The sequence below is a fragment of the Mycteria americana genome, chromosome 2 (genome assembly GCF_035582795.1).
Source record: "Mycteria americana isolate JAX WOST 10 ecotype Jacksonville Zoo and Gardens chromosome 2, USCA_MyAme_1.0, whole genome shotgun sequence".
Lineage (NCBI taxonomy): Eukaryota > Metazoa > Chordata > Aves > Ciconiiformes > Ciconiidae > Mycteria > Mycteria americana.
In genome coordinates, this window is record NC_134366.1 from 152,566,747 (window position 1) to 152,592,131 (window position 25,385).

The following is a 25,385-nucleotide window of genomic DNA, read 5'->3' on the forward strand; positions in this document are numbered from 1 at the left end:
ATCTGTCCCAATTCTCTAGAAAAACTTCAGTTTGTAGGTGTTCAGTAAAGTCACCTGAAATTTAGTATCATAACTCTTTAATGATTTCACCTGCTTTACACCTTTCTTTTGGACCTGTCTTTTCCAAGATCCTTTCTACTGGCAAGACTGAGGAGATACCAAATCACAGAGAAAAAGAGCAGCCTTCCCCCAGCTTTGCAGGTCTGGAGCCACTTTTCCTGCAACTCATTTATCCAACGTTGCAGGAGCTATGGCAAAACTAGGCACAGGATCTGCGAACAAAAAAGCTTATCCCTGCCCTCAATCTTCCCTTTCTGGCACTTAAGGAGGAATCTATATGAAGAGCGAAGGATCTCAGGCAGGTACTAGCTGAGAAGGGGCAGTATGTTCTGTAATTGTTAAGGAACATCATATCTGGAGTCTGGAATTGAAGCCTTTACTCCTAAATCAAACATTTTACAGTTTAACAGATGGCTGTATAACTTACAGACAGTAACATTAGTCACCACTGCCCTCCAGGTGATGGACAGAAATTAAGCTTGTCCTAATATCCATCGCTAACAGTTACAGTGGAAGGTGAATGTGATTTGAATCTAAAGATATGAATCCCTTTTTAAAACAATTTTGTGAGGGGAAAGAGAGAGGCAGAGGGGTGTTAAAAGTCTATGAGGTTCATGTTTTTCATTTTTCAGAAAGTTAAATTACATCCAAATGAAGTTACTGAAAAAATGTCAAGGTTGCAAAGACAAGCACTCAAATTAGGAAAAGTCAGATTAAGTTTGCCCATGCATCCTTATTTCAGCTTCCTTGTGTGCTTATAGTAAAACAATCTTCAGTTACACAGTTGGGTTTTGTTTGTTTTGGGCTGGTTTTTTGGTTTGGGTTTTTTTGTCCCATCCCCCCCTGCCCCAGCAACAAGACCCCTGCCTCAATCAGTGCACAGGATGGACGACACACTAAAGATGAAGGGTTGTACAATGAGCAAGCTGTTTATGCCTTGTTTGCTGCAACATTTGGAAGGCATGTAGTAAGGCAGCAACAGCTTGGCAAGGAGAGGGGGAAGCATTGTCTTGTGTTTAATGCCACTGAACATCACTTTGGAGAACTGGAACCTACTTCTGTCACATCTAACAGCACACAGAACTTAGTGAAACAAGTTTTTACAGTGATTGTGATACATTTTACTCATTTCTGGACACCTAAAAGGTGCCTGACTCACAGAAATAATTAACATTCACAGAACAACTAAAACTACTATTAATCCAGCTCTAGAATAAAGTGTTTTGAAATAACACCTACTCAAAAAAATGAGATCAGGCCCTAGGCTTCTCAAACAGAACCCTCAAAATTAGTTAATAGCTTTGAACACAGAAAAACTTCAAGCTATAATACCTTCAAGAGATGAGAAAGCTGCAGCATTACCCCCATTTTATAAATAGGGATATGAGGAACAATTAAGATCTATAAACGACTAAAATTCAATGACAGCACCATACAAAAATCCCACAAGGAAGTTCATTCATTATTCAGTGCAGGGTTTGTATGGTGTGCAATAAGTAAGGAATGGGGCCACACACTGAATGATGAGGATAAAAAGAAATATTGAATAGCTACCCATTCGGTGAGCACCGTCCATCTTGTGCACTGAATGAGGTAGTCCTGTGGAAAAAATAGTATGACGGTGTAATTAAAGACCATTTCACAACGCATACCCATGCATAGCACATGGGTAAACTTAATTCTGGCATTTCCTAATTTTTGAGTGCTTGACTTAGCAACCTTGTTCTGTTAACATACTTTTTACATAACAGTATTTAATAGACGTTTTTAAAAGGTGTCAGTAACTGGCATTAACAGAAGGTCATTCTTTCACATTTCTTAATACATGTCAAGTGCAAGTAGCATTTCTTATTGGAGGCATTAACATATACTGTTACACTTGAAAAATATTAAATACTTTTTCTCTTAAAAGTTTACTAGTGATATAATGGGGATACTAGCAATATAAAGGTGGAAAAATACTTGTTTTCATCTAAAATTAACATGTGGATATGAAAAGTTTGTCTTTTACAATCAATAAAAACAGCTTAGTATTCTTAACTATTGAATTCTTGAAAATCCTTATGAGAGCAATAAAAACGTTGTCTCAGCACCTCTGAAAGGTTAGGATGCATTTTAGGTACTAAATTTTAAGATGCCCATATATGAAGAATGCAGCCTTTATTTCAAATGTTCTTGAAAATGCATAAAAAGTTTATTTTCAAAGTATTTTCATGATATTGTTGAGCTCACCCTCTTCCTCTTTTGTTTCTTTGTTGCTGGTTGGAAAGCATACAGACACACAAGCATGCAGAATATTGCGGTTTCCGTCACATCTATGGCCAAGGAAGGTCTGCAGCATTTGTGGATTCTGATCCAAGACAACTGCTTGTTCAAGATTCATCAGGTATTGTCTGCAAGCCTCATAGTCACATCGGAGAATGTGCTGCATTAAAGTTTGTTTCTGTACTCAAAAGAATAAAGTATTTTAAAAATTTTAAATACAAAAGGCAGACATACAAGTTTCCTAAGTACTTCTAGTTTTCCATGGTGAAATTAATAGAAAAGTCTATATCTAGGACATTGGCTGGAATTGAGTGCAGAAACTGTTGAGAATATGCATCATCTCAATTATAGCACTGTTAAAAACAGTAAACAGCATGCATTCAGGCACAGACAAGTTAAAGAAAAGGAGAGGCTTAAGCAGCAGAAGCTATCAGGCTCAAAAAAGTATGCCTTTGGCTTCATAGCTGGGTTCTTGAGATAGTTTACTTCTGTTTCATGGCTATATGTAACATGGGAAAAGTGGTACAACTGAAAAAACTAAGGGGTCTACATTAACTAGCTCTTACATATTTGTTTTAAACAAGCTATATACACGCCGAGAAGTTAACAAATAGAAGCTGTTTAAGGTCTGGGAGGCTCACCCCATATATAACAAGCTTTCCACAGTGATGGAATACTCCACTGTGAAATCAGTCTCAGTCTAACAGGTACTCAATACCTCCTGGTGGCAGCATAGCACACAGCAGATCTAACTAAACTGCACCAAATCACTGACAGGTTTATACAAGTATGACACATAATTTCACAGCAGAACTATTCATACAGCACCACAGATAAGTACAAAACTCTACAAGCAATTAAGTGGGGGGAAAAAAAAAAAATCTTTGTTTGACTCATAATTTCCTAATGTATGATCCAAATATAAGTAAAAAAAAGTATTGCATTCACAAGAAAACAAGTTGTTGGATCCCTCAGAAAAACTGTGTGCCCATAAAACAAAATTGTATACTGGTAGTATACATAAAAAGGTAACAGTTTTAAAAGTAATGCCTAAAACAATATTACTAGTTAAAAGCCTGATACAGAAGCCATGCACGCCCAAAATGGATCTTTCACTTTACTATGTAAATTTGTTTGTGCTTTCATGTTTCTTAAGAGAATCTTCTGTTGAAATTAGTTTCTTTGAAATAGTGAAAATACAAACTGGTATCTAAACACAAAGCTGCTTTAAGCATTACTTTATAAAAGCAAGAGGAAAAAAGCACATAATTCTGTAGTAAAGAAAATATTTTACCTCAACAGCCATAATGATAATAGCAGCTTTCTTTTTGATGGTCGAGTTAGCAGGAAGATTTGTTAAGGAATGAACACCCATTCCAAGACTACTAATAGGTGGAAGATCAAGCCAGTCAGGGTCTCGTATCCCACCCATACAATCTTTTGCCATTGGATAGATTGTACCATTCCCATCTCTAAGAATAATAGGAGATTCCTACATTTGGGAAAAAAGTTTTATCATTAAGTCTCCACAATTTATAAATATTACCCCTCCCAAAAGGTCCAGTTCTGCTTGACTGCCAACAATGACAACAGTTTACCTAAAATTCTCATTTATGCCATTGCCTCCTATCATTACAGGTGACACAGCATAAGATACCAGATTCCCTTTCTCAAATGCCTGAAATGTGCTTAACATAGTAAATACTATTAAAAGTATCTCCTTTATGATATACATTAATTACGAAATATTACCAATGAAACATATAGAACCTATACTTTTAGCTTACTTAAATGCTCCAAAGAAAGTTGAGTATTGAAATGAAACATTCAAGTTCAGTTCTTTTGCTAAAAATGGTTCCTTCAACTATCCTAAGCAAATTATATCATGTTTGTGGAAGTTACTAAAACAGTTGTGGTATTTTTTTTTTCTCAGCCCTCCTCATAGATGCCTGCACAGTGTAATCAAGCTGTATAATCAGATAAAATAAGATACAACACTGGACAGTAGAAAGAGTTGAACTAAACCTCAATATATCATTTTTACTATCAAATACAGATTTTTTTTTTTTGTTAACATTTCTATTTATTCTCAAGAGTGGATTTTCATCCAACCCAATTCCAAAATATAACTAGATAACAAGTTTACACTAACATAGGAACTACTCTGTGAAGTTTTTTCCCCTTTTTTACTTTTTATTCAAGATAGAATTTGAGTAAGATTATTAAAAATGCTTAAGCAAGTTAGACTGCTATTCCCCTCAGGCTTTCAAAATATTAATGGTAGCAGCAAGTCTTTCATAACCCATTTGAAGAACTATTTCTTTGCCAGTCTTTGGAAAAGCCTTACAAAAGGCTGTACCATGCCATTCAAAGATGATGAAAGTGAAGTGCAGTGAGGTTAAATGATCAAGATACAAAACCACAAACCTGTCCAGCTGTAAAAATAGCAACACTTCTCTCATTCTGACCCAGGAATGCAATGCTGCTAGTAGGGAAATTATTTTCCTGTTCAGCCTTTCCTGTGGCAAGGTCAAATATGCAGTATCGAACCCAGTTCCCAGTTTTCAGAACAGCATGCACGCCTTCAAGGATACACAAAGAAAAAAGTTAATGTCTTTTACTGATGGCATCCAGCAAAAGAACTCCTAACTAAAGCACTTTTAAGGAATTACTAGTATCAATGGAAACAACTGTTCATGTTAGTTTGACGGTAGTTGTTTTCCACTAGGAAGAGAGATAATAAAGGATCCAACAGAGTATCTTACAGGATAAGTCCTACTTACCTTTTGAATCTACATTTACTGCTAGGATCTCTGTTTTTTCAGGAATACACAGCTTTTTAGGTGTCCTTTGAAAACAGTCAGGAACTTTTGGAGTTCCACCAGTTTTTACGACCTGAAAACATACATAAAATTTTAAGATGCAATTAAGCACACAGTGCTGACATTTCAAAGTAGTGATTGTTTTCTCAATGTTTCACAAAGACATACCTGCAGTTCATCTATTCTGAGCAGCCTACAGTCTTGGAGAAGAGAAGAAGGATCAGGATCTGAATTAGAACTGCTCTGACAGTTTGCATTACTGGAGGTGCCTGGAAATTTCACAGCAACGTAAGCACCATCCACTTTTAGCACCTACAAGCAGAACACATTACAGTTTTACCAAAAGCTCTGAATAAACTGTTTAGGTTGATTTGCTTCAAAATAAACCAGACCTTTATAAGGAAAAGAAAAGAGTTTAGAATAATCAGTGATAAAATTCTACAGCTCTTGGTCATTAGCCTTGTTGTTTTGCTAAAATTACTGAAACCTGAAAAACTTGGATTTCTTAATGACTTCATAGGCATCCTGAATCAGATCAAAGGTCCTTCCATTTCAACATCTTATGTCCAACACGAACCAACACCAACTGACTAGAGAAGCTCCTACTGATACTCCTCTGGTATCTTTCCGGCTCCCACTTACTGGAAACAGAAGGACAACTTCATGTTTAATAGCCTGGATAGACACTTCTCTTATTAATTTGTCCAATCACTTTTGGAAATAAACACTATTCTTGTGGCAATGAGTTCCAAACATTAGCTAACAATTCAACAAAAAACATCTCACTGAGCCTGTTACTTCAAGTGCCCATTAGCTCTTACAAGAAACAGGAAATCACTTTTGTCTTAGTGCTCATTCCTCAATATGACTGTGCATAGGGGAAAAAAGAAGTGGTGGTTTATGGGTCTATTACCTGTTCCTTACACTCGATGATAAAGTTCTCCACTGAGTCCCTTAGGACTGAAGGATACAGAAAGCCTATCTAGACATACTTCATGCATCTGTGTCTTTCTCTGCCCCCAAGGAAATGGAAGTTATTCAACCCCACATTGACAGTCATTTCTGAGACTGTAAGCCTCTCTAAAGAGTTGCTGCCATGCATATCTAATCAGAACTGTCAAAATAGGTTTCCTTGATATAGAAACATCTTATGCTATCACCAAACAGCAAGGCCCTTTGAGTTTCCAGTTGAGACCATAATTTTCTCAAGAGGAAACAAAGATAAGAGGGAAGGGGGCAGGGGGAAGACAATGTTTTGAGTAGAAATAAGATCTCGGTGTGCTCTCCGTTTTGATCAAAACTAGATACAAACAACTGTCAATCTTGATTAGGCCCCAATTTCTCAATAGTTTCTACACAGAAAGTGCTTACAAAGCAATATTAAAGATCTAGATGTAATCAACTTTATCTAAAACATCCCTGACAATAAAAACCATCTCTCAAATTTTCAAGATATTGTAGGTAATACAAATCCAGGCATTTCCATGTTTACTCCCAATTTCTCTATTCAAGTGTGCAAGAGAAAAGGATATATTGACAAATATGAAAGTATTAGCAGATTTTTTGTAACAAAGATTATTGTGGATAGACTCAGAACACTTGCTCCCCATATGCTGAAACTTCATTCTAGTAGCAGAGTTCCTAGTTCTAGTAGTCAAGCATCACTGATAGCTGTAAGAATACTACCCAAAAATTTCAAATTTCAGACCTAGTCAAAAGATTCACAAACATTAACTCTGATCTAGATTATACAAAGACAGATTTCTATTGAGACTTGCAGGACAACACTCCAGACAAAAATCACGACTTGGTCAAAAAATTTAATCAAGGTACATTTAGATGTTTTTAAGGTAATCAAACTAACTTGTAAGCCTGAAATCACAGGCCAATGGTTCAACCACAGCTTCTAGTCTGACATGTAGAATTTTTTTTTTTTTAATGACTAAATGTTGCTACAAAAGCTTTGTAAATTTGGGCTGCTTCTGAAAACAGAAGATTCTAAATGGTCAAAGTCTAGCAGGGCATATGAAATCTTGTTTATGAAGTTTCAAATTTATAACCAGGGGGGTGGGGAGAAGAAACACACCTTAAGAAAAGGCACAATCACCAAATATTTAATATATCCTATCTCCATAACTAAAAGTTTTCTTCTACATGTTTTCTGGCTGCTCTTAGTGTTATCACCTCCATCACTTTTCACTTACATCACTTTCTATGTGTTCAAGGAAATGCTGACAGTTTTTAAAGTGCTGGAACTCTATGCTGACTCTTTCAGATTCCACATGCCAAATATTTTTTCTTTCCCATTTTGTGGTTCAAGAAGAAAATAATGTCTCTTTAAAAACTGGAAAATATGTTTGTTAAGATTTGGTTGAGAATAAATTCACCTCTTCAAAGGGTAACTAAAACGCAGTTCTTTAGTTAAACAGGTACTACTACAGCTATTGGCTGTTACACAGAAAGAAAATAAAACTATCCATTGATGTAGCAAGCAACTAGGAGCTTGAGTAAAACACTTGACAGCAATTGTATGTAGAAAGTTCCAAAGCAGAGATGTGGTATAATGGGCTGGCACTAAACAAGATAAATAGGAAACATCAACATTCCTCTTTAATTGAAATTATCTAAGTCTGAATGCACTGAAAAATGCATTAACAAAAATCAAATGCAAGAGCTCAAAGCATTTAGATGCTTTAGCTTACAGAACTAGTGTACTTACACTGTTCATACTGCTAATGCAAAAGTTTCATCAATTAGAAATAAGCATTCTACAGAACTACATATACAATATTTGCCTTGTTAGGACTAAATTAAAAGAACTGAATCAAACTAATGAATGAAAAAAGCAAGCAACAAAATGGAAGTTTAATTTTTTTTTCCAAAAGCAAAGTACCTTTTTAGAACATTTTCAACTATAGGATTATGAGATCTGATCTTTCTTTTCAATGGAAGAAAAAAATGAATTGATAAACAAAGATGAACATACTTGTTATCTCCTTTACCCTTACTATCAACACATTGCCACACTCCTTTAAACCACAATGCCAAAGCACACTGACTGGCAGAAAACATTCAACTGAAGTCCCTTCCTCAAAAGGGAGGCAGGTCCTGAGCCCCACTTCTCCTCCCCTGTTCCCTCTTACAGTTGTTCATTTAAAGTTACATTAACAATAGGCTGAGTAGCCTCTAAAAAGAACAAAGTTGACTACCAGCACCTGAGCCTTTCAGAAGCAAACCTGTTTGGATCCACTGGCAATCTGTAGAATCTTTCCCTCTCCAGAATCACCATATTCCCTCTCAAGACACAGCAGCAGAAAACCAGGGAAAATACATTTTTTATTTCTTATCTAATCTCCTTGTTCGAATGGAAGAAATTTTAACATCATAGAAAAGGCTTCTACCTCTACTCTCAAAGTAGAATGAGCACTTCCAAAGAAATACTGACACAATTTTTTAAATATTAAACTTCAAAGGATTAAAACCAGATTCCTAATAGGGATTAGGTTACTCTTCTGGGACTATATCCAGCCTGAGCTGTTTCAACTTATCCTTCTCGTTGGAAGGCTTCAATCTCAGACAGAAATTAAACAAAAAATAAAAAATTCAAGTGACTGACTGAAATAATACAATACAAAGTACCAGTTAAGGAACAAACTGCTCAATTCAAATGTACGTTTCACAAAATCCCTAGGACTTGATAAGCTTTCCGGGCATAGGAACTGCAAAACTGGTAATACACAGAAGTCTCACCTGATTGAGGATACCTTTGATGAACAGAAGCAGTTTGGGGAGGCCTTGTACACTGCTAATGGAAAGCCTCAGACCAAAACGAACCGCAGCTGCCAAAGAAGAAAAAAGCAGCTCCAACCCAGGTTCCCTACCCTTTTGTTCTAACAGTGGTTCCAAATACCATTTAAGCCATTCCAGAAGCGGAGATCCAGAAGCTGATGTGGTTGAGTAGAATATCCCAAAGCACATGGGATGGACAAAACCAGCTTCTATTCCTCTGATACCAGTGAGCAGTAACAAAGGCTTATTTCAGGCCATATCTTTTCTAAACTACATTGAAAGAAGACTCCATCAGATTTCTCACCAATGCAGACAACAGAAAAGAAAAGTGCCAGGCTTTTTCATTCCATCAGTCTTCCATTAGGTGGATAATCTTATAATCATTACCTCCTCCATCTAATGACAGACTTGGAGGAATAAAGGCTTAGTTTGTTCCAAGCCCATGAAGGATTTAAACTTAAATGAGATTGGAAGATAATATATTCCAAGGAGAAAGATTACTAAATCCAAAAGTATATCTAGCAGACTTCTGCTTTCTTCATTTCTTTCAAGACTGCCCCAATGTAAGAACTTCTGCATTCTCACCACACTCTCTGGTCATTTGTTGCTTTGGTACTATATGCAATCCACATTTACGGAGCAGTGTGTAAAATGCTGGCTGTACGATCTACTGCTATCAGAATAATCACAAGCAGTCATCTTAAATCTTAGCACTCAGGGAAGGGCTGTTACTATATCAAGATCAGTAAGAGCCCAGAGAGAAACAGACATGTTAGAACTTGACACCATCTACCTGCCCACCATTCTACAAAGAGAACGCAACAGTGGTCTCAGAAGGATTTTAACCAAGCACTTTCTGGAAACATCATGAAGTTGTTGCGTACATCCAAAAGTACAGGAACACAAATTTTCCAGAAACAAAATTACTTCAGGAACACAAGCTGAGCATCAGTAAATCTGAACCCCTTTTCTATCTCTAAATTCCACCTCCTGAAGCCTAAGTGAACAACTCTTTTTTTGTGTAAAACAAACAATTATCTAAATACTTTTAAAAGGTGGCAAACATTTTGACAGAAGCTCATGGCTATCACACTTCATTCACTTTATTCTAAAGAATATAAATGTTCAAAATTTCAGATGTTCTTGCAGTTAAAGGACAGAAATCAGATTTTTGTTCCTCTTACTACTTCAGATACGAAACATTACAAAAGACAAGATTTTTGGCCTCACAGATCAATTAGTTTAGTGCAATTGACTTCATGCTGTGCTCAAAAAACATCTGCCAAACTACCAGTGCGTATTTCTCAAAGATGTCCCAATATTCACATGCTCCATGACCACATATTTTACTCGATGACAGCACTTTGAGAGAAGCTAAGTGTTGCTCTATTGACACCATGCTTTGTAACATCAAGTACTTAAAACTCAAAACAGTGCTTCAAAGTCTTTCCAATTTTCTGAAACACCAAAGGTAACAAATTCCCAAGTTACATAGGAATAGTATATTCTCATGCAGGATGCTCATTGCCACTGAGGTCATCCATACCAACACAAAGATGTGACTTTTTAGAACATCATTCAGTAAACAAAAGACCATGGAAAACCAGACGAAGATAAATCTGGGTGGACTCTAAAAGGGTAGAACTTCTTAACCCATGAAGTCTTAAGAGCCCAAACCTGTATGATTATGTTTTTGCAGTCTGAATCTCTGTACACATTCAAAAATTATTTATACACAGAAGAGTCAGACTGTTCAGAATTCAAATCCTCTTCGTGCTTAATTCAGCTCACAAACTAAATTAGAAACATTACTGTTCCACAATGAACAACATCAGCTATTCTAGAGCCTGTAGGAGAAGAGTACAAAGAGCAACCCTTCTGCAGACTGAGGTGCCTCCAGTCTTTTTCATACAATCACAGCTGATCCAAATTACAAACAGAACATATAACAGGGCATAAACTGTATTTCTGTCTTTAACCTGGACACCACTAGGCAAAAAATTTTAATGGTTTTGTCTGCTGGATTCTATCTAAACTCTAAAGATAAAGTGTTACAAAACTGTAAAAGGAAAAAAGTGAATGACCATATATATCACTGGAAAAGGACAGCATGCTTTATGAAGAAAAAAAAAGCACCTTTGCCATAAACGACTGATACAGAATATACTCAGCACCAATAACTCTATTCACAAGACAGCCCACTTAGTGGTTTAGCACTTCAGTGAAAATGTCAACATATAAATACAGAAGAGCTTGAATTTTTATTATAGTAGTACTTCTTGATGCAGCACACAGACACCTTTACAACTGTATACAGAAATAGCAAAAGAGTCTCTGTCCTGAAAAATCTTAGGATCTAAAATAGGAAGGACAGATAAGGACAACAGGGGCTTTTCCCAAAGCTGGTATGAGAGGCAAACAATGGTTTCAGCGACTTCAACTAGATCTCAAGACCTCGTTTACAGAAACAGAAGTGTTTCAATGAATTAAGTCGCTCCATGCTCCCTTTTGCAGAAATAACCTAAACTTGATAATGAAAATTCATTGTGGGTCTCCTCCTTTCAAAGATACTGCTCAAGGCAAATCTTCCACTCCTGGACAAGTAAACCCATTAGGGATGCAAGTAAAATAACTTTGACTAAATCCAACTGCCTTCTGTTGGACAGTTATTTCCTCTTCTGGTAACATTTTTTTGGTCTTCTATGAATCAAGTAGAAAGCAATCCAATCTTTTAATTTTGTGGAAAACCTTTATTGGCTTTCCTGTTGCTCTTATTTTTGAAAAGCATAGCATAGAACTGTCTAGATGACCTAATCCCTCCTAACATCGCACAAGAATGCCAAAGGAGAAACAGAGTATTTTCCTCTATAGCACTCTTAGTCAGAGCAAAGGTTAACTAGAGAGAAAATGAAAAAATTACAAGGACCAAACAGACAGATTTTCTGGAGTAACAAATCAAATAACGTTATACTCATATTATTGAAGCATGTCATTTCTAATCAAAACATCTGTTCTTTGGTTGCCAAAACATGAGATTCACCCAAATGTTCAGCTGATGTGTATGTAAGAGTCAGTCACAACATGTGTAACTCTTCACAATCTCACTGGACATGTGGGAGCTATTGCTCAAGTCACCAGAAATAATCTTTTGGATAAAACCACATCTGCTTTTCTTAATATTGTGGTTCAATTTGAAGTACCAGAATGTTATTTTTTAAGATTCATCACATTTTACTCACAACACATTCAGTCTATTACTATCATTGTGTTATGGACAAATAAAAATGCAACAAAAGTCATACTGGTCAGAAACATTCTCAAGCATCCCCAAAACTATGATTCTTTTAACAGTTAGATTATCTAAAAGGAAAAAAAATTTTTTCCCCCTCCCCAGAGATGGCAGGACAGTGTATTTTAGACAAACCTTGCCAACAGGAACATTCTTAACGTCTTCCACAAACACAACTTCCCTCAGAGACCACTGCTCTTCATTCACTTTCTCCTCCTCTTTTGGGGCAGGAGTAGATCGTCGTCGCTCTGAGACAAAAAAGTTATTACCAAAAAAAAGATGTGAAATATTTAATCAAACCATCAAAATGCAATGTTCAGTAAACACCAAACCTTTCCCCAAAAAAAGATTATCAATGGTCAAATCTAGAAATCACCAAGAGGTTAACAAAACCTGGCTTTAAAAGTCAGAGCTACCTAACAGTATACCAGGCCACTTCCATGTTTTTCTATGAAATTAGCACTAATAAAGCCTATCTAACAAACAAAGCAATTTTTAAGGACATTTAAACAAAATAATTAGAATATGAGAAATTGTTTTGGCAGGGCTCAAATATTCATGCAGTAAGTAAAAAGGCTGACATTGTAAGACACTTCATTCAGCCCTGCTACAGTTCTTTATATCACCCTTACAAAAAGTCTGCTTGTCCACTACATATGGATTTTTTGGTAAACAACTAGAAGAGTAGCAAATGAGGCAGAAAATAGCTATTTGGGCTAATAGCAGTTGCAATACAGTTTGATTTGCTGCAAAGACATTATCTGAACAGTAACTGTAGTACACTCAGGATCAAATTTAAATGCGTAACATGGCTAAATTAACATTGACAAGAACCTTTAATCTTCTGAATTGAGTATATAGTATAATTAATATTATCAACATATTTAAAGTAAGAAGCAGAGAACTTCTAAGCTCACTGTGAAGTTAACTTCAAACACTAGTTCAAAATCCCAAGCAAAGTTACAGTCAGTGAAAAATTACAGTTGAAAGAACTGCAAAAGAGAAGAAATCAGTAGCAAAAGACTCTACTAGTACTATTAATTAGACTCTAGTAAAATTAATTAGTACTGCAGATCTGAGCATACAAGATTCTCAGTCACTGAATGAGGCCATTTGATTCTCTACGTGAACGCTTCCTAAAACTGCAGTATGTGAACAATTAGAAGAAACAGGAGCAGAGAGAAGATTTCTTCAAATGATGGCATTGTAATTAACCCTTTATAAACATATGGGCTTAAATGGAGAAAAAATGCTTAAGAAGTCAGTTACATGAATTCTAACGCAGCCTTTTAGGTTTTTAAGCACAACCTGTACTATAAAACTTCTCTCACTGCTTTTGTATGTTAGTAAAGAATGTCTAGTTTTAGACATTTTATGTAATAGATGACGAACGGCTGCTTTATGCACTGAAGTTCACCTGCAAGGCAAGGTGTACAAGAACAGCTTAATCTTAAAAGGAATTTTACAAAACAAGTTCAATTTCTGGGCTGTAAAGAAACTATCACACTGCAATTAAACACAAACAACTTTATCTTCAGACTTCCTCTTGATCACCTCCTGAAAGATACTTTTGATTCTGAGAACTGTTATGTTTGCTTAGATACACCTTACATCAAGTAGTCACTGCTTATACTAATACATTTCAATGTAACACTGACAATTCACTGATTATCTAAAGTTTATTACAAAAGCCTTTACATATATTGCTGTTCAGCCTGAAAGACCAAAAAGGTTTCTGAAAATATTACAGAATCTTGGTAGAACTGCCTTTTATGAAAATTTCTTATCTACACAAATATTTTATGTTACTATGAGCTACACATTACTTACTATATGGCATTGATGCACTGCTTGCTATTGAAGATGCATCACTACAAGTGGAAGCTGGGGATGGCGGAGGACCCATCTCAGTTTTCACTGGTTCCTGTTTGCTTTCAGGTCTAGAATAAAAGGTGTTACGTAGAACGAAGAAAGAAAAAGGTGAAATCTTTTCTGTGACAACAGACAAAGCGTCAGTGTGTCCCAGCCATGTTCCTTTAATAATACTTTAAAATGAAGTAACTCCATACTTGCGAACAACCATCCTAACTGACAAGGCTATACATCTGATGTTGGGAATGATGCCACGCTGCTTCATTGGAGATTAGCTTTATAACATTAACTGAGCGTAAATACAATATTACAGAAAATAAACGTCCTTAGATGCACTTCATTTGAAGACAGGAAGAATTATTAGCTTTATACAGTAACCTGAAACTCTAGCACTGCTAAACTTTTTCAAGCTTTTCTTGAAACAGTTTAAATCTGTTTTAAGAAACTTTTAAATACCAATTGTCAACCCAATGATTTTTTTTTCCTTTTTTTTTTTTTCTTCAAAATACAGAGGGGCTGAGACAGGTCACTCAATGTCATGAAGAAGGACCTGAAATCATTTAGTTCCATAACAAAACCACTTTCAGTTATTCAAATATAAAATCTTGGAAACTTTATGAAACACTGCAGGAAAGTCTTCATTTAATATTCCTTCTACATTTCACATTTCCATAGTGGTTTCACACAACTGAGATGCCTTTCTTGCAGTGAGCATTTCTGCACATTCAGCAGAGTTTACAAGAAAGCTAGGACCTTATAAAGAAGGCAAAAAGTTCAAACTGATAAAAACCTGACCTTCCTTCTTTTCAATATTTAATCAATCACCAATTCAAGAGAATATCAAATAAATGTTCTGTGTGTATGCATGTGTGTTCTCAACACTTACTTTGCCTCGGTAGTTTTGCTAGCTTTCTCCATGTTTTTCAAACTCTCCGGTGACCGAAGCTGAAATCGACAGCTGTCATTCATGTTCCAAACAGATTCCATTAACACACCCACTTTAGGAATTCCAGCACTGATTGAAAAAGCAACTGCTCCAGCATGATAGAGAGGGTTATTTCTTAAACATACCTACAGATAGAAATATTTATTTCTATGAGAACAATGGACTATACTGAGGGAAATCATATATGCATGAATTTTCTTGGTGACATATGTACTAGTCAAAAAATAAGAAACTTATGGAACTAGATGAAGAGGAAGTCAGCATGATGTACTATGTACTTTGCTAGGAAAAAAACAGGCTGTTGTGCAATTCAGAGCTGAAAGCAACAGCTTTAGCAGTGCAACTGTTTAATAATATATAGTATTTAGATGCTCAACCACAAAAGGAACAATTCATCCAATAACAAAGACTCATCCCAGAGTTGATTAGAATGGATTGGGAACCAAAAGAAATGTGCTCCCTAGGAAGGAGCTGTTTTGTCTCATACTAGTTCTAACACTAACCACAAAAAGAATCCTACACCTTTGTTATCACCTTTTTGGTAAAGGCTTCAAACCAAAGGCCTATCCCACCGTATAAATAAATCAAACCCAGACTTTAATATTGCAGGCACTTAAATGCCAAATCATTTACAAAGCTACGTGCTCTACTGAGAATTGTCTTTCTATACTTACTTTCTCTCAAAATACAGAATCAGTAGGTAAGGTAAAACAGAAGTACTTTGTATGAGTACAGCTTGTTCCTCCATGTTTGTAGCAATAATCATACTTGTAAAACAACAACAACACTAACAGGACACATCAATTTACAGTCATATAATTAAAACATACTATTTTAATTCCATATTATTGATACAACTTTTGTGCATAACAAGAATAGAACTTAATTTGTTTGCTTTTGTTTTTTTTAAGACTAGGCTGCAAGTTCACCATATAGCACTGTAAAAATGCCACCTGTGACAGTTGCACTTGCCTGGGTTCCAACGGTTATGTTTGGCATAGAGGAGATACCAGCACTAGACTTCGGCTTTTTATTTTTTGCTCTGGCCTTTTCTAGCATTTTCTTCCTTTGGCTGAAAGGAACTACACCCCTGTGGAAAAACACATATTATTTTTAAAAAAAGCTACGAAAGAAATGCTTTGTTTATAACTTTGAACAGTTTATTCCTTCTGCTTAATGTAGTCGTGATCAAACATACAAGTCTCTGTGCCACGTTCTCCAAAATCTCAAAGCACTGCAGAAATGACATCTTTTTCTATATTCACCCCCACTTTCCAAATTCATCTCAACCGGCCAATTTATTAGGAGGATGAGGAAGAGGGAGAGCACATAAGATATGTCACTGTCAAATGGCTTTCCTTCTAGTCCAAAAATGCTGCAAGACCCCTGTTGCAGACGGTATGCTCCAGTCACAGCTTTCAAGTTGCGGCTTGTCCGCTCTGAACTTGAGGATATCCTTCCCATGACTAGTGATAATTTCCAGAATTTGCAGTCACTGGGGAACAGGATAAGCTTTTTTGTTTTTAAATTCTAAAAGCCTCACTTTCTCTCTGGGGACATGGCTGAAGGAGTCTAGGACTTATGACAGACATAAGCTGCAAGAGGGGAAAAAAGGACACTTCTTTTGTAATTGGATCCACTCAGTTTAGCCGAAAATAATGCCTGCATACACAGTTAAGCATGCTTATTATTTTGATAATGCATTTTTTTAGTCAGTGGGTTATAGAGTTAGATGCTTTTATTTGAAAACCTCCTTCATGTTAAGTAAAACATGAAAAGCATCAGTCCTGTGCAACACTGGAAATTGAAATCCTGTCTAGCATACTACAGACCGTTGTAACTAAGGATATCAACAGTAACAGAAGCTTCCGTCTACATCAATCTGATTAACATAAAATCACCACTGCTGACATTTAACCCCTCCCAGAAAGGACATGTTGATTAATAAATAGATTGCTTTCAAAGATTACATATAAATGCTAATAAGTGTTTTTATATATTGCACTGATTATTCTAAAAGCAGTAAAGATGGCAGGTTCTAATAGCCAGGTATCTCCAATGTTATGGCTTATTAGTTTCTATATTAAGAGTAATTATTCTAAGTGAGGTATGTCAGCCATGGCATAACAAAAGGGCGAAAAACCAGAGAGCTGTAATTTTGAGATCTGGGACTGGAAGTTAGAATAAAATACATCTGTGTTTAAGTTTACAAGCCTAGCTACAATTCTACTTAAACATTTTCTAGAGAGTTATTAGAATTTAATGAGAAAGCTGTTTCATAGAATCAATTTTCAATGCTCTGATTTACAACTCATTATCAAGTATTTAACCCATCCATGCCTAAAAGCTACTTGAGCTTTGGGCGTGATATGTAATGCAACAACTCCTGACACACTGACAAAAATAATACATACCAACAATGCATTAGTAATATTCAATGAATTCACTCAAATTAGAAATTCATTTGAGCTCTTTTGGGAGTGTTATTTTTGAGGGTTTGGTTGTTTGTTTTTTTTTAGAAAACATAGGCTTCTTAATTATCAAATTGTTAGTTAAAATATTTTAACCAACATTTCATATTTTACAATGTTTAAAAGTGTTATATTTTAACAACAAGCTCCAAAGGGAGCATCTGATGTTATTTTTCCCTTCTTTAAGATCTGGACCACAAACTAACAGACCAAATTTTGTAACAGAGCCTGACAGAAGAATGTGGACGTCACACGTGGGTAAGTTTGTTCCATATTTATAATCTGACAAAGGCCTGAAAGGCATAAAGAAGGTTATTCTCTGATACTGTGTAGTACTGATATATCTGAATGCTAAAGCATTTATACACATCTCCTAAAAGAATAACCTTATTCTCTTAGAGATGTTATAATTGGATACAAAAGCTTTAGGCATTAAAGAAGAGAATAAATATACTTTAAAAAGGGAACCTAAGCTCAAGTGCAGAGTTACAGAACTCAGAACAACTGTGGTTCAGTAGTTTTGCAATGCTTCTCAGAGCCAAGGACGTGAAGACATCCAGTGGATCTACACTGTTGTACATAAACAGTTTTTACTCACCACCAATACAAGTTGTTCTCTAGTTGAGCACACGTATAAAGAGCACAACAATGTAAAGAAACAATCCGTTCTCCCTGAAGCTCCGAGTATGTCTGTGCGGTGTGTTCTAATTTAGAAGCTACGGAGCTTAAAGTTTCATCTACCCATGTAGCAACCTAAGGGAGAAGGGAAGAAAGGGAAGAGAGAAGGTACGGGGGGGGGGGGGGAAGAAAAGTTGCACCTTAGTTGCACCTTTAATGTAATATTTACTGGTTTTGAAAGGAAAAAAACAAAACACAAACAATGATTCCCTTTGGGATTTTAGGCCTTACCACCTTTTCTTTCCCAGAAAAGAGCTTTTCAGGATTTTTTTCCTTCTATCTCCAGTCCCCCAAAAAAACAATAAAGTTAAAAAAAAATATAGAGAGATGTCATAAAAATACTTCAACAAGTGCATATACTTTACCAAATCAGTTTCAAGTTCACTCTTAGCTGGGCAGAAAAGCATATTTAGACAACTTACTTTACAGCACTGAAAGCTTCAATGCCCTTACTTTTTCTAGTAAATATAGAGAACATTAACAAGCTTCTCTATTCTTAAACCAGTGTCAGTTTCTACTGTAACAACAAAAAGTGAAGTATTTCAGATAATCAGGTAAAACAGATATCTTTTCGCTGTTTCAGCTGTAAATCTGCCAGATTTTTTTTTTTACCTTTTTGCATTTTTACAAAACACCAGTTGGGTTTCTGTTTTGTTTTTACATCCGTATAGAGGAAAAGAAGTGGAATGAACAAACGAATTAAGTACTTTCTACTGCTGATGAAGCTGAAGAATCAACTTCTGTATAATATACTGCAAGTAACTGAACCAAACAGCTTTGACAAATTCAGCAACCAGCACACATCTCATACCTTGTTATTTTCGGTGGCAACAGTTGCTCTAATACTATTTGCAGAAAGGAGCACTATCTTTTCATTGGTTAATCCCAAGAACATGGCTCGTGGATGATGTAGCGAAGGATTCTTTGGAAACAAAAAAAAATTTTAGATATTCAAAGCATATAAATCATTCTGAAGGTAAGCATTTAAAGATGTACAGTACCTGTGCACTTCTGTAAGGCTCTGATTCACTCCACTTCCATTGATAGAGTTCTCCTTTACTGCTAACAGCCACGAGCTCAGAATACAGAGCTCCTATAGAAATAAACTTTGTTCCATCCTACAAATACAGAAATACAAAGTCTAAGACAGCAATATTATAAATATATATAAATATATAAATGCAAAAAGAAGAACTTGTAACTGTTAAGTTTTTTTCAGAGTTCCCATGAATGTTGAACTTGAAAATAAAGACATATCCAGCTTGTCTCAAGCTCAGCATGCCCTCAAACACACACACAAAAAAAGCATTATTGCTTCTGACAGAGCGAGGGAAGAAAGAAATAGATATTATTTTCCTGAAGTCTAGCAATAACATATACATGGCAATTAACTTGGACAGTTTATTAAGAGCTTCCACAATATTTTAAGAACACAACACTGCTCATAGAATTAAAGATGGAAAGATCTCTTGACTTCTGCCATTTTAAAAAAGCTTCCCTCTAAAATTCTGGCTTTTTGAAATGAACAAAAAAAAGCAATGTAATTCTATTATTCCATTCCTAAGTATACTCATGAAGATATCTTCCAACTACCCGAGAAATCAATTATCAAATTCACTGCCTCATCAATTAAACAATTCTTATCTTTCACTTCTGAAGGTAAATAAACTGCAAACAAGATCAAGTTTAAAAAAAAAAAAAAAAAAAAATCGGCATGCTACATGTCACATTAATGCATCACTATGACCCGATATGCTGGAAAAGCTTCTAATTATGGGTTATTTCCCCCCCAGCCTTTTCTCCTTTTTAACATTTTACCAAAACTCATATGGCATCTTTCTATTACTTAGATAGTATCACTTTGCTCAACTGCTTCATCCTGTACCTTACCTGGATCCCACAGGCCTGTTTTCCCCCCTCTTAGATTTGGTTATATACCAGTGCTGCAGCAACTACGCAACAGTTAACCTCACTTTTTCCAAGTTCCTGTTCCCCCTTGCATTGAAACGAATCTCAAACTACAGACCTGTGAATTTGAGTGATTTCACGAAACATTTACTTGTTTACTGAGAAACATTTGTAAGGCCCGCCCATTCGCTGCTCCTCAGCAAGTGCAGCTATAGGCCCACCATGTTATTTCTAAACTTCTTTACTGGTAACAACTAAAAGTTCCCTTCCACTTAAGGGAGAATACAGCTTTTAAAAAATGAAAAAACAACTTAAACTAGTATAAAATCAATTGCTGCCTTCTACAGCTACAAATCTGAAAGACGGGTACATGATAACTAGTCTTCTCTGTAGTAGTTATCTCCCAGATCAATACCTGTAGCTGCCTCTCTTCTATGATTCTTCATAGAATTGTTTAGGTTGGAAAAGACCTTTAAGATCATCAAGTCCAACCATTAACCCAGCACTGCGAAGTCCACGTCTTAGATTACAATATACCACATTTAAGCAATTCAACCATCTGATGGGAAACTGAACTCGTCAGACCATTTAAAAAAAGCACACCATCCAGTACATTTATCTGTTCCCTAAATTAAGTGACTTTTCTTTCAGATACAGAAGTTTACAAGTAGAAACATTTTTAGTTTCATAAATCTGGATTCACACTATTTTTTTACCGTTTTCATGACCAGAAGTGCATTTCAAAAGGTGCGAGTGTGTCCTTGAATAATATGGGATTCAGTACATCTCTTAGCAATAGCTCAAAGTGTTTACCAATATTTTGGGAAAGAAGAGAAAGAAGGCAGCAGGAAAGGACAGAAGGAATTACAAGCAATTCTCTTTTATACCCTGATAACAGAATCTAGAATTAGTTAAATCATAACAGAATTATTTTGCTCTGGAGGGCATCTACCAACACAGCACAGAAGTAACACAAATGCTAATCTGTGTCATGATTAATACTTGCCATCACATAAATATTGCATATTCTGAGAAAGAACTGCCATCAGAACCTACTGTAGCCTAATGAGATGCATCTCTACTTCATCAGCATAAATGAATCTTCAGAAGTTATCTGGCCTAATGCCTCAAAGTGAAGTATGGAAAGCAATTAATTTTTGCTCCAAGACAATATCATTATTACTTTTAATCTTGCTAATATGTTTTACAACTTTTTATAAACAAACAGTTTTATACCACAAGCTCAACATTAAAGAGACCTGTCATTCAAAATTTTTCTCTCACTTCCATCAAAATATTAGCAGTTGTGATCTAAATGCTACGGGACCAATACTACATACACCTCCACGAGGCCACTCAAAAGACTAACAGCACAAAGATGCACGAACAACATGACAGCCCTGGTTCTGTAACTAGAGTCTTATGTGTTTAACTATAAATTCTGACTTCAGACCAGAGAAATTACGTACTTTGCTGACAAAATCTTAATATCTCAACAGCTAAACAGAATATACCTACTTGAACAAACTAAAGGCTCAGCTTGCACCTAACTACAGTCTAGCAGGAAAAAATGGCCGTACTTGCCATACTAGAGTGGCTCTGGTACGCATAGCACAATGTTGGTACGTGGCAGCATAGACTAATAGTACTATAGTCCAACAAGATTTGCACTATCAGAATAATTCATTCATTGACTTGAATTCTTGAGCAGTTCATTTCACTTATTTGGTGGAGAAAACTCAGTACCTATGCAAAATGTCTCAACATCATTAGTCCCAGATTGTGGGTGAAACTGATGCATTTGGGAACACTATCAGCTTTCCAAAAGTTTCATCCATTCCTCTCAGGTTGGTACTTTACCTCCCATAAATGCAAGTTAATCATCCTCATCATGGACTACTACAGTTCTCTCTCAAATGCTAAACGTCAAAATAATGAAAAATGAAGGAAAAACACTTGCAAACAAGATTGGTTATTTTGTAGCGATTCCTCACATATTTTAATCTCTCCCCTAGCTTACTGTCTTTTCCATTAACATTTCAAGATCTCCTTTCCAGTTTTCAAAATGCAAGAAACATCTGAACTGGCCTCTTAGCTAAATCATCTCCCTCAGGATTCACCTCAAAGAATTTCTGTTGGAAAATACCACCAACAAAACTTCAGAGTGCGGCTATAGCAAGAAAGATGAAGAACAATTCCTTACGAAAGTTCAGCCGAAGGACGGGATGAAAAGTTTAACTACTTTTGGATAAAGATGAAAGACCTTTCCAGTAAGACACCTTCATTTAACTGGAAGCTAGGGTTTATATAAGTGCATATGCAAACAGGTATCTTGGAAGAAGTTCAGTATATTTAAATTGAACAAGCATGCAATTAGATATCACAGCAAGTTAATTCCATAAAATATGCCCAATAAAAGACTGCAATAATTGTCCTAGGGCAGGATCTGCTGAGTTTGCAAATAACAAAAAACCCCATCCAGGAAAAAAACCCACCCTAATTTAGTAACTAAGTTTCAGGGCCAGAGAGAAGAATGGGGTTAACAGGAAAAACATTCCTGAAGTAGTAAAAAACCAGAACAAAACAAAAAACACAACAGTAATAATGGCCATAATAATGTCAGCAAAACACAGCAGTGGAAATAAAAAAGGTAAGTTAGTATTCCAAATCTAAACTACATTTATTCTTTGATGCTAAACCACCTGAAATTTCTCTCTATCCAAGCTAGATGACTCTTCTCATTCTACCATTACGATAAAGCAAGGGGGACAAAAGCTGCCAATTTTCACTGACACAGAAGTTCAATGTTACTGGCTGAAAACAATAAAATCACACTTTAGACATAAAAGGTCTGGCTAGGAGAGCAACTATTAGACAAACATTCTTTTTAGGTATCTTCATTTCTCAGTTTGAATGCCCGAATCAAGACAATAGTAGCTAAGGGTGAGCTGCTGTTAGCAGAAACAAGCCTCCAAATTCACCTTCCTCTTCAAGCTCTCTACCTATATTTAGTCTGAAAGGAAAAAACAGAGACCTAGAAAAAGAAAGCGTGACATATCAAAACAGCAACCTCACAGATGCTGCGGGCAGACAGAAACAGCAACACTAGAAAGACATCCCAAATCCATAAAATTTGGTCTAATAAACACAGATTATCACTTCCATTCTTGGGAAGTTTCTTGGTTTGTTTGGGTTTGGTTTGGTTTGGTTTTTAAAGTCATTTCCCCAAGCATCTAGGCAATTCATAAAGAAAATGACTACAGATACCCAGTTAGCAACATATAGCTGGTCTTCCTATTATTCTTATATCTCATGTGGGAATTACTTCTTGCCTTGAAAATGGAATTAGGGTTACAAAGAAAACCAGCTAATCAAAGCCAAAGAGATTCTGAAGGAGCAACCAATACACGTTTAAGTTGTTGGTCAACTCAAAACACAACTGCAAATAAATGTCAGCTTTCACTGTTGTTGCTTAAAAGCCCAGTCCACTCAAACTCAAAGTATCTCTGGGAATAATAATGATAATCAAAAAAAAAGGTTTCCTTGATGAAGGATAGTGCAAATTGTTTCATGAGTTTCCTACTGCCTATTAAATGCTTTGAGCACCTAAGTTAAAAAAGAAGAAAAAAGAAAAAACCCAAACCTTATATCTACAGCAGTGCCTTCAAAACACAAGAAGAAAATTAAAACAGTAACAAACAGAAGCGCAGCTATAAGGGTGTAACTTGTTATTTATAATTTTCCTAAGTGCATAACAAAGAATATGCTTTATTACATTATCTCACATAAACTGAGATGTGATATTCAAAAAGGAAGCACAGTATTTATTTGGAAAAAATAAACAGACCTATTGCATAGCATGCAAATAAAATAGTAAAAAAAATTTCAATACCTTATCTGGCCACCACTGCAAGTCTTCTCCTAAAGAAACAGGACTTTGAACAGGTGTATTCTTCTTGTCCAGGTTTGGTTCCCCTTCCTTACTTGTAGAGCCTCTTTCATTATCAAATGAGGCTCCATCAAGCCACCTTCGTTCACGCAAACGTAAAACGGACTCACGTTCACGCAACAGCTCAGAGTCTCTCTCTAAGGGAAGAAGGAGAACTGGTATGCAATTGGGTCACACCAGTGGGATAAAAGTAAGCCACTCTCTAGTAAAGACCCTTCAGGATGCAACTAACAGCAGTTAAATCTACTCACACAGATTAAAAATAAAGTCCTGACATGCAACATTCAACATATTAACCCTTTCAAGCATATGTACTTTAGAATTACTAAACATAAAAATAAGCTAGAAATAAAGAAGTCTTACAGTTTTGTGCACTATAGAAAAATGCTAAAGCATTTTCATTTACATCATAAGAGGCCAAATACATTTAACATTGCAATTTAAAGTTTTATAGTACAATATGCAGAGTTTTGTAGTATTGTTTTATTAATGTAGTAACAACAACCAAAAAAAAAATCTAAGTCTATATAGTCTGTTAGATATCTTTACGCAAACCAAAAAAGAGTATTTATTAGAGAGTTTCATAACAACTTTCCCCAAAAAAACCCAGTAATTTGAAAAGGTTAAAGAAAGCAAGCATTAAAAAAAGCTCTTGTATACATGTTTGATAATCCAACCCCTTTTGTTTAAAGCAATATTCCATAGGACTGGATTTAATAAATTAAAGTGTATATCTGTTTTGAGTAGATCAAATGAAAACTTTTCAAGAGTCAGACAAGTTTTAAAAAGGATCCTTGTAGGAAAATGTTCCTTACCAAAATGCTTCCCCTCCAATTGGCCTACAAACTGTCTAAAGCCAGTACTCTGCAGTTCGCTCATGCAGATAAATTTTTTAAATCAGGTAATCAAACTAACTTTCCAAGAGTCAACTATGCATGGAAAATAAGGATTACAAAATTCGTGGTAACGTCTTATATAGAATAACCTTAGGAAAGGAAAAAAAAAGGAGGAATTTAGAAGGAGTTATGTCAGATGCTGAATATTTGTACATGCACATAATGCATTTAACCTATTACGTACTTCACTTATGCTCACAAAAATCAACTGGAATTACATGTATGAGATGACCACATTATTATATCATAGTTTCAACAAATTATGCCAAGTCTTGGGTCTTTTGCTGTATTAGACAAATGGGAAAGTTTTTACATAAGCCAAACACAACAGCTTGTCTTACAGATATATTTCATAAAGTACTGTACTTATTTTCTAGCAAACATCACACTGATCCCTGACTAATAATTTTGTAACAGGAACTTAGGTGTTCAGCAATTAA

At 35.8% G+C, this 25,385-nt stretch overlaps 1 protein-coding gene across 4 annotated transcripts in view; it reads right to left on the bottom strand.

Annotated features, from left to right (window-relative positions):
• UBR5 (ubiquitin protein ligase E3 component n-recognin 5) overlaps positions 1-25,385 on the bottom strand; it is a 95,643-nt gene that overhangs the window by 35,335 nt on the left and 34,923 nt on the right. For 2 of the 4 annotated variants that reach the window (XM_075495068.1, XM_075495069.1), the window contains exons 1-9: positions 14,984-15,164; positions 14,056-14,165; positions 12,361-12,473; positions 5,316-5,459; positions 5,109-5,220; positions 4,753-4,907; positions 3,620-3,817; positions 2,293-2,503; positions 1,615-1,659 (exon numbers count right to left, since the gene is read on the bottom strand). In XM_075495068.1, the coding sequence (XP_075351183.1) occupies positions 1,615-1,659; positions 2,293-2,503; positions 3,620-3,817; positions 4,753-4,907; positions 5,109-5,220; positions 5,316-5,459; positions 12,361-12,473; positions 14,056-14,165; positions 14,984-15,084 (1,189 nt within the window). In that variant the 5' untranslated portion in view covers positions 15,085-15,164. Of the gene's footprint in view, positions 1-1,614; positions 1,660-2,292; positions 2,504-3,619; positions 3,818-4,752; positions 4,908-5,108; positions 5,221-5,315; positions 5,460-12,360; positions 12,474-14,055; positions 14,166-14,983; positions 15,169-16,015; positions 16,134-18,112; positions 18,268-19,003; positions 19,115-19,193; positions 19,311-23,992; positions 24,187-25,385 lie in introns of those variants that run through there. The other 2 variants (XM_075495072.1, XM_075495071.1) reach the window with 2 other exon arrangements.